The sequence below is a fragment of the Lissotriton vulgaris genome, chromosome 8 (assembly GCF_964263255.1).
Source record: "Lissotriton vulgaris chromosome 8, aLisVul1.2, whole genome shotgun sequence".
NCBI classification, from domain to species: domain Eukaryota; kingdom Metazoa; phylum Chordata; class Amphibia; order Caudata; family Salamandridae; genus Lissotriton; species Lissotriton vulgaris.
Window position 1 is genome coordinate 1152170962 of NC_141696.1, and position 9853 is coordinate 1152180814.

The 9853-nt window shown below is 42.5% G+C and overlaps 1 protein-coding gene and 1 non-coding gene across 2 annotated transcripts; both read left to right on the plus strand.

The window, feature by feature from the left end:
* The first annotated feature begins 1143 nt into the window (after positions 1–1143).
* TPT1 (tumor protein, translationally-controlled 1) lies at positions 1144–4797 on the plus strand. Its single transcript, XM_086935011.1, has 6 exons — positions 1144–1261; positions 1812–1885; positions 2296–2486; positions 2827–2932; positions 3295–3411; positions 4391–4797. Exons 1-6 carry the CDS (start codon positions 1234–1236, stop codon positions 4391–4393), a joined length of 519 nt encoding a protein of 172 aa, XP_086791137.1. The 5' UTR covers positions 1144–1233; the 3' UTR covers positions 4394–4797.
* Positions 2594–2723, plus strand: LOC147698413 (small nucleolar RNA SNORA31). The gene has a single exon (XR_015299653.1). It is a non-coding gene; the product is annotated as a small nucleolar RNA SNORA31 (small nucleolar RNA).
* Positions 4798–9853: the final 5056 nt, after the last annotated feature.

A 9853-nucleotide genomic window follows, 5' to 3' on the forward strand; every position in this document is an offset into this window, starting at 1 on the left:
TTCTATGGGGGATTTGTCGGTTCTTCCCAGAGAATGACCTAAAAACATTGGTCCAATCGCTAGTTCTCTCTAGACTGGATTATTCTAATTCTCTTCTGACGGGCCTTCCCAAATCTCACCTCTTCCCCCTCAAATCCGTTCTCCGTTCAGCAGCCCGCTTCTTTTCAGGGTCCAAACGAAGTGACCACATCACTCCTATCCTGTCTTCTCTCCGATGGCTTCCCATCGAGGCTAGAGCTATTTACAAAACGGCGTGCATTACCCACAAAGCTTTGCACTCTTCCTCCCCTCGCTATCTGGCGAATAAACTGAAATTGTCTGGAGGCTCAAGGCCTTCTCGGAATGCGGAAATGTTCCTGCTTGAGCGCCCTCCTTCAAAAAGGAAAAATTGATGGCGCAATCGTTCTCAGGTAATGCGGTGAGAATCTAGAACTCGCTTCCTCCTTTGCTCCGTGCCATCACCTCCATCCAGATCTTCAAAGCTGACCTCAAATCTCTTCTATTCCAAAGACACTTTCAAAACGAATTCCCTCCTTCTCAGACGCCGCCAGGAAGTTCTTTAGTCATTGTAAATTTGTCTTATATATTTATATTTTTTTGTTTGTACATTCTGTGCTTATAGTGTTTGATATTGTGTTCCTTTTGCCTGCGTTGTTTTGATTCTATGGCGTGCTATTTTTGTTTGTTCCATAAAAGCCTGCGCTTTACAAAACTGCATTAAATAAATAAATAAATATACAGGAACGGTCAAGTTACAGGTTAGCTTGGAATAAAAAGGCTATCCGGAATCAGCAGTCGAAATTTTTATGAGATCAGCTTACGACACTCCGTTACACCGACGGGAAACTAAACAACCTATACAGTCTAATGTACATTGAATTAACATTTCGGAGGTGTTTAAATACAATTACAAATTCAGACGCTATTTCGTGGAAGTGACGCATTAGAGGGCTACGTTGAGCTAGTCCGCTTTTTATGTCTTTGGCTGCTGCTATTTCCGGGGTCCCCTGTCTAGAAAACGTAAAGGGTTCGGCCCTCTGCGTTCTCCTTCTTCCATAGCGTGCTGCGTCATTGCCTACGCACCATCTGTGACGTCTCAGGCCGTGCGCCCGTATATGAGCGGAAGGGAGGCGGCTTTTCGTTCCTTTCCTGTCCTCCTTTAGTCGCGCTGGTCCCTCCGCGCGCGCGCTTATCCCGTCCGTTCCCCGAGACGCCCCTACTCCTCCCGAAACCATGATCATCTACAAGGACTGTCTCACCGGTAGGGACTGCGCCGTATACTACGGGCGGGGATTTGTTTATTTGGTGGTGGTTTACTGTGGCTCGGCCGGATGCAGGCTGTCTGTTGCGCATACTGCGCCGCCATTATGCTGCGGGGAGGAGGGCTTTGGGGCCTGAAAGGGCGACGGAAGTCGGGCTTTATAAAGCGCTAGAAACGTTTGACTAATTCCTAGTGCCGGTTGTGGTAGCAGTCCTTGTTTAGGGGCCTATTTGGTATTTCCACTATGGAGCTACACATCTGTGTAATCACGTTAGTCGTAACGCGTCTCTCGGCCGCACTTTTAAAGGAGGCCTGTACTTATTTCTGTGCGTTTGTTACGATGTGACTGCCATGTATTCGGATCACTAAAACAATTTGGGAATTTTGGGAATTTCGCTATGTTAGTTTCTAATGGTGCTGCTGGGGGAGCGAGGTATTCGATGTCCCTTCTAGGGAATGGGAGTTGGCGCCTTACTCACGTGACTGAGACTGCCTGGGCTGGACCAACTCGCTGTGCCGCCACCTCACCAGCTGTATGTTTTTGTTTCAGGAGATGAGCTGTTTACCGACATCTACAAAATTAAGGAAACGTGTAACGGCATCTGCATTGAGGTGGAGGGGAAGGTAAGTTGCAACGGACTGCTTATCTTAAATCACTTTATTCCGTTAAATTTCGCTTCACCTAACCCTAGTTCGGTCGCCTTAGTCAATGCTTGAGCATGACTTGCATACTCCTCCCTAGCGTTTGAATGCGTGCTTTTCGGCCTTCGAGCTGCAAATTGTTATTCATTCTCGAAGTACTTTACATACCGCGCTTTCTAACGTGCCATCGAAAAGTCACTTTAACTGTCGAAAGCATTTTTTTCCTCCTATATTGGGCACTTCGGTATTAATAGATATCTTTCTGGGAGATTGCCACAGGTTCTACAGAAACTATAAAATAACATTCTAATAAGTCCCTTTAGGGTTTCGGATGTCGCCTACGGGTTTTTTTGCTCCTTTTTTATAACGTGAGTTATCTGCTTCTTTTGCAGGTTATTACTAGAACTGAAGGGGGTATTGACGAAGCACTTATCGGGGGGAATGCGTCGGCAGAGGGCGCAGACGTTGAGGGGTGTGATCCAACGACAGTCAGCGGTGTTGACATAGTATTGAACCATCACCTTCAGGAGACTGGCTTTACCAAGGAATCCTACAAACAGTATATTAAAGAATATATGAAAGCGTAAGTTATACATAACCTACTTAAATGTTTAGAGTGGTCCACAACTTTGAACGCGTCTTATTTTTAATGCTATGTCCTGGTAATGTTCTGAAATAACGACACTTTGACTGCATCTATTGATAGACCCTGAGCTACATACCCATTGCTCTGTGGTTTGCACAAAGATGCCAAATCAATTTCTTTGCGCTTTCTGTTTGCTAGCTTGTTGCAATTCAGATTGAATATAAGAATACACGCGTTAGATACCAGTCCTCTGGTTTGGCTGGAACTTTTAAAGGGGGTGGGCGGATACTTGCTGAGGTAAAATATCTTTGTCAGACTTGTACATTATATTTTTCAGAATAAAGGCCAAACTTGACGAGACCAAGCCTGATCGGGTGAAACCATTCATGTCGGGAGCTGCTGAGAAAGTCAAAGCTATACTCACAAACTTCAAGAGCTATCAGGTAGTTTATTCGCATTACGTAATGTAACCGATTGAAAACATAACTGCATTGTTTTCCAAGCGTGCTTATGTCTTTTGTTGGTCTTATCTACCTGCGCATTTTGTAATTGGAGGTGCAGCTAAATTTAATCTTAAAAAGTTTTAATCTACCACTCTAGTCCAAAAAAGATCGGTATCTGCCTAATGTCTTGCTTGGCTGATACTAGTCAAAGTTGCTATGATGATCATCTTAGGACACCTTTGATGGGTACATCTTCAAATGAAACTGCTATTCATCTGAGTGACTTTGCCTTTCCGCATTTTATAGTACAAAACATTGTTTAGTAGGACCCTCTGTGGTAACCGATTTTCCTTGCCTTTCAGTTCTACACCGGGGAAAAAATGAACCCAGAGGGTATGGTTGGATTGCTGGATTACCGTGAAGATGGAGTGACGCCATATATGATTTTCTTTAAGGACGGCTTAGAACTTGAGAAATGCGTAAGTATGTTAGGCTTGACTTAACGGTGCTTAACAATTGTGTGAAAAAGTAAATGCAAAAAAAACCAAACGAGGACCCAGTTATGATGCACGGCCACATACGGTCTGGGAACGTTTATGCCATTAGGTAAATTGAATGCCTCAGCTCGACAATCGAGTTATTGCACTTCAAAAAACTGATTTCCATGCACGTTAAGTTCAATATGAGATGGATTTTTTTTCATCTGAAAGTTCTGCATCAGCTGCTACTATGCATGGCTCACTTGTGCTCCTAGAGTAGAGCCACTGGAATTGGGTTGCTGTAGCAATTTACTCAATATTGTCATTTAATCTTTTCCTGCGTAAATGTAAACAAATTGGTTTCTGGCTCAGATAAAATGCTAGTTACTAAAACCACTACGCTACCCCTTATGTTGTGCCGTGGTGATCTCCTTTAAGCTGCTGGTGGGGAAACTTGATTCACAAACTCAGTAAAGTGCCAGGACTCTTCGGGAGGCCGTGCCACCTGGTCTTGGTTTGAAAATTCACATTACTTGAGGCCTCAACTATTCAATAGCGTGAAGGGCAGCTATTAGTATTTATTGAATAATTTGGTTTTTAAAGGCTTTATGGAAGCTGGTGCAGGACTGGCAAACTGGTGGACCTATTAGAAACGTTCAGTTTTCGATACACTCCTCCCCTTCCCCAACCTTTTTAGCCACTGGCTTTTGACCTTTGTTATAAGTACTCCCATGTATTTGGAGCTACTATGTCCTAACATGTTATACCCCGGCGTGAAATGCTAGGACAGCTTAAAAAACCCCATAAAGGAGCAGGTTCTGACCGTCATCACTGCGCTTGTTTGTACTATGGCACACTTGGCCCTTTGCTGTACTCTTGATTGTACCGTTTCAGAGTTTACTTATTTGTCACCAAGTGGTACGCTATGGAGATGTGCATACTTGTTAAGTAGACTAACACTTTATTTTCTTTATTCCAGTAACGACCTACATTAAGCACATTGGATTGATCATAACTGGCTGCTGCTTTTTCATCCACACAAAAGGACGGAGTTGCGTGTAATTAATTGGACTGGTGTCGCCTTCAGCTTTGTTCATCTATTCACCCTGACTCTTGAGTGGAGGGCTTGTTTTAACCAAGTCATTAGGTTGGTGAAATAAAATGCTTTGCGCCTCCTCCGGATAATGCCAAGTCCTTTTTTCTAAGCTTTATAAGCCATGTGAATGGATCAGTGAACGTTTTCAGCTATTCACACTAGTCTTGTTGACTTGGTGTTAATTGTCATTTGCAAGATTGCATTCATTTGAAGGCATTCATCTAGAGGAACTTTAAGAATGACTGACAACTGTTTTGAACCCCAAATAAAGCATCTTCAATTTTACCGTACAGGAGCTTGGTCTTCATCATATCTGTTTCTTTGACTTTTCTGCAACTTCGCAAATCAAAGATTGGCCTGTCACAAATTGTTAGATTCTGGATGTGATTAATATTTTAGGAACCAGCAGCTTTCTTTGAACATAATGACCCATGTTTGCAAGTACTGCATTAAACACACTATATTAATGAAGCTGTAAATGACAGCTTGTAGTTTTGTTGGTACTAGATTTTGATAAGTTGTACAGTGGACTTTCTTTCTCTAGGCATTTCCACTTTTCAGTCTTGAGCATGTTGTATACCATTTTCTGTAAGACTGCCTATCTTATGTGTTAACTTACTATGGCACTCCATGTGCTTTCAGCTGGCTTTCTTTTCATGCAACACAACTTTATTGTCCCACCTAGAACATTTGCGTTGTATTCAGAGTAGGGATGGGCAAAACAAATTTCCCCACTGCCGGTGGAGTTCTTGGTGGTTTGCCCACTCTGCATTCTCGTAACATGGAGTTCTGGCAACACTTTGCCAATCGCCACATGGCTGAGACTGTCTCCTAGATCACATTTTGGATGACAGAAGGGCTCTTGGTGAGTGTCCCAATTCGGGTGGTTGTAGCTGTTTATGTTGGGAAATCTGCTAGACTAGAAAGTCTCTTCTGGTGGCATCAGACTCGACACCCTCTGGTGCGCTGAGTGGTGCTGTTCTTCACACTTAAGTGCAGCATACACTCCTGGTACTAAAACAATCACATACCAATTTCCTTCTGCAGAACCCCTAAATCTGAACTTAAATCTTTTGGACTATATTATAGGTACTCCTACACTTGGTTCCAAAGTGTCGGCTGTATAGATGATGGGGCAACCCCCGTGAGCACAGTAGCCTTAGGGTAATGGAGGTTGTGTGGGTGGTTGAATCTATTCTTTTTCAGAACACTTGAAGCAACTTTTCACATGTATGACATTAAACTACAGGGGCAACGCTTGCCACTCCTGAACTACCAATGAATGGTCTTCGGTGACCCAATAAGGCACGTTCTGGTGAAATTTAGTCCTCCATCGTAGTGTTCAACTATAAGCGATCTGAGTAGGTATTGCACAATCCTAACAGTCCCCAGTTCAGTGTAGGCTCAAGTACATAAATGGAAACTATCACGCTTAAACTCGACTTGCTCAGACGCAAGTAATTTGGTCTATATAAAACGCCTCCATTGTGTGGAATCCTGCTTTCACATACGCTTTATTAGAGGACTATAGCAGCCTATCCCGACGTTGTCTGGGTATACAAAAAGATTTTCAGGCTCTGCATTCAATAATGACGGTGCCAATGCTCGGCGTTTGTGGCCTCAGTGTCCCCAAGCGGCACCGCGACGCTGTGCTGATGCAGATGCTGTGCGTGTCTGTAATCCCCCCCCCCCCCATGACACAGTGCAGAAACGCGCCTTGCCTGTTTTGGCCTGCACAATGTTCCTGGGTGCCTCTGTATGCAATGCTGTGTCCCGAATTTACTCCAATGACAGTGTGCATGCGCACCTCATCCGTCTTTGCCTGCACAATGTGCCCAGGTGCACGTAGACGCCGTTACCATCTACGCGATACGACTATCCGCACACATGGGACGCTCTGTCCATCATAGGACGCTAGTCTCACACCCCTGCACAGACTCTATTCCCACGTTGCACGTGGCGTATGCTCCTCAGAGCCAATCCTACTTCCAATAGGACGCTATTCTCACACCCCTGCACACTCTATTTACACGCTGCAGGTGGTGTATGCTCATCAGAGCCGGTGCTACTTCCAGCGGACTACTTTGTCCAGCAATGTGCTTTGTCCCCTGCAAAGTATATGTTGCGCTGGTGTATACCCTATGTCCATCTGCTTTGCCTCACCTTTCTAATGCTGCATGTGGCGCTGTGGTTCCTGAGCTTACCCACCTCAAAAGGTTTGGGCTCTCTTTATAATAGTAGTATAGATGCAGATATCCAGGTTTGGTTACTGCCCTCCTTGTTCTGCAAGGGCTGTCTAGTAAATGTGCAACGTTAAGTCGTGCCATAACCAATTAGTTGACACATTTTTGCTCACAAGGAAGGACTCTGGTTTTCAGCATTTTGGGTTGTTGGTAGGATAGGTCTCCTAGTCTTCCAAATTGGCATATTCATTTGCCATATCAGATTCATTATTGGCCATATCTTCCAGGGATGGAGCACTTCTGAATGCATGATCACATGTAGCACATGGGGATCGTATTGCTGAGATGCACTCTAGGTTCAGTGGTGGGTATGATGAGAAGTATATTCATGCACCTGGTAACTGGCCATAAGACCACTGCTAGCGCTGTGTTCATGACTTGCTGTCAGAACTATTTAAAGCCTCTGCTAGGCTGTCCCCCCTTTACACAGGCTGGGGTTTGAAGGATTTTGTTGAGTGGAGGGTGACTTCCATTGGAGTTTAAAGCGGGATACATCAGGGGATAATGGTGTTGATTCCCTCCAGGTTAGCTCTGTAGATGAATGTTACTTGGGATTCATGACTGATGCAAATGATGATTAGTCTCTTAGTGGTGCAAGCTTTATAAGTGAGGTGGATCTATGTGCTTTGTATGCCACCAGTAGTGAGACTAAGGACTACATGCTCAACTGACCATGTACGGCTTCCCACCTCTTGGGCACTCACTTAGGGTGCAGAATGTTGATCGGTGAGCTGAGTGGTGCGTAAACTTGTATCAAGACACACAGAACAATCATTTTGGTATTTTACTGACCTGGTCGTTTTGTATCTGGACAGTTAGAGGCAGTTGAACGGAAGTCCCTAAACAGAGCTGATCTCCAGAGCCCACAAAGTACAGGAATTCACAAATGCTCGACCTAATAAATGAGCTTTAGCAAAGCCAATTATTGTTCTACCTCTCCCCACAGCTCTGGAACCAACTACCTTTGGACATTCACCAGTGCACTAACTACCTGATCTTTAGGAAAAAGCAAAACCTCACTTTTCTAGTACCTAAATCACCACCGCTATATGTCCAGAGGGTGGAGATACCCCAACCGGGGTGATTAAAGTGCTTTATAAATGACAATTGGTGTTGGTGAGAACTTTCCTCTGGGTAGAGCATGTGGTGTTACCACCAAAGCTTAAGAACTGCTAAACCAGGGCCTGAGAAACCAGCATTTGTAGTGCAGTAGGTCTTGCTTTTTTGAGTGGCATTGTAACTGACTATGCCTTTTGTGTTTTGAAAAGCTGCAAGTAACTACTATAAATACGAAGTGCACATAAAAGGCATTGTCATTTACAATGCCAATAGGGTAACATTTTGGAAATGAGACCTATTGCATTATAAATGCTTGTTAGTCAGTAAGTGGGTTTTCTACAGCAATAGCACCTCTGGGTAATATTTTTTCAAAGACTAATTCTGCTGCGTCTTATCAGCTGCGCCACTCTTTCCACTGAAGGCAAAATATCACAGCCCCACACATTTGTACACCACTATCACCCCAGCAGGTGTGGTACATAAAGGACCTAGGTAGTCCTTAATGAATCTACCACATTTCATCCAATTTGAACCACTCTTTCAAATTCCACCCTATATCATGCCTGCTAAGAACACATATTCCCCAACTTCTTATGGTTAAATACAAATGATTGTTACATCTGCACCAGAAATTTAGATCCCCTCCCAAACATTGTGTGGCTGTGAAAATCCATGAAACCATACATGGTTTCCAATTTGATGTGCAAACTACTCCATAATGATGCTGTGCTGGTGGAAGAGGGGGGGGGGTAGAAGTGTAGAGGGTAGAAGGGAGGTGGAGAGGTAGGGATATATACAAATGAATAGGAAGCTATTGACTTCAGCAATGTGAACTTTTTTTTTTTAATATATTTATTGAACAGCATCACATATTCAGTCAGAAATACTATAACATTATTATCCATATAAGCAGCTGAAATATATACAATATAGAAAATAAATATAGATTCCAGAGACGGGAAGATAGAGTACTAGAAGCTTAGAGGAATCAACAAAAGGCGTACAATACTACTTGAACATAATAGTTTTTACCTGCTTATTTTGCTAAGTTAAATATATTTAGTATTAAACAATATAGCTACTAATTAAGCGGTTTGATCCTTAACCCCATGCATCCATCTCTCAACTGGTTCCCATATTTTCTGGCCCCGCATTCGAGATCGCATCCCTTTAGATGAATATATTGCAGTTTCATGATTATATGTGGCCAAAAACCTTGCCAGCCACATTTGGAATGTAGGAGAATCTGCATCCTTCCAGCTAGCTGTAATAGAATCTTATAAACAGTTACCCCAATACATAAACATGACTCATGGGATCTATTCAGTCCAAGTGAGTTATTATAGCCCAACATATAAGGCATAGCTGATACCGGGATCGGATGTCCAAATAATTCTTCCCAGAATTTATTCAAATCATTTTTAAGTGGGGTTAACACCCGACATCCATAGAACATGTGAATTAGATCCGCAGGACCCTGTGCGCATCTTGGACAAAGATCATCCGTTCTTTTACCCCATTTAAATAATTTTGCTGGGGTAAAATATAGATTAAAAATCGTTTTATATGACTGAGCTTTTAAATTTGAAGACATAATTATCTTGGATAATAATAACAAACTATAATCAATATCCACATTTGGATCGTTAAGCCTAGTAGCCCATGATGTTTCAGTATATTCTATATCATCTATTTTTTCTAGAAGTAACTCATATATTTTCCCTATTTTTATATTTTTAATTGTCAGAATATCTAGGATAGGAATTGATTCATATGTGATCTCAGGTATTTTAGCATTCATGATTGCTTTAATTTGATGAAATTTAAATTAGTGGCTGTTGGGAATATTATATCTCTTCTGTATATAAGAGAATTGAAGATCTACCATATTTTCGCCTAAATCCAAAACCGTTTTTATACCTGCTTTATTCCATTTTTTGGCCATATCATCATTTACTAAACGGGGAAGAAGAAAGGAATCCCAAAGTGGAATATATTTATTATGTTTCGGGATTGATAAGAATTTCGATATTTTAAGCCAAAC

Excerpts from the sequence above, each read along its gene's own strand:
- TPT1 (XM_086935011.1), top strand. The coding sequence starts at position 1,234 with ATGATCATCTACAAGGACTGTCTCACCG. Across the intron at positions 1,262-1,811 it reads CTACAAGGACTGTCTCACCG|GAGATGAGCTGTTTACCGAC; the intron begins GTAGGGACTGCG and ends TTTTTGTTTCAG. Across the intron at positions 2,487-2,826 it reads ATTAAAGAATATATGAAAGC|AATAAAGGCCAAACTTGACG; the intron begins GTAAGTTATACA and ends TATATTTTTCAG.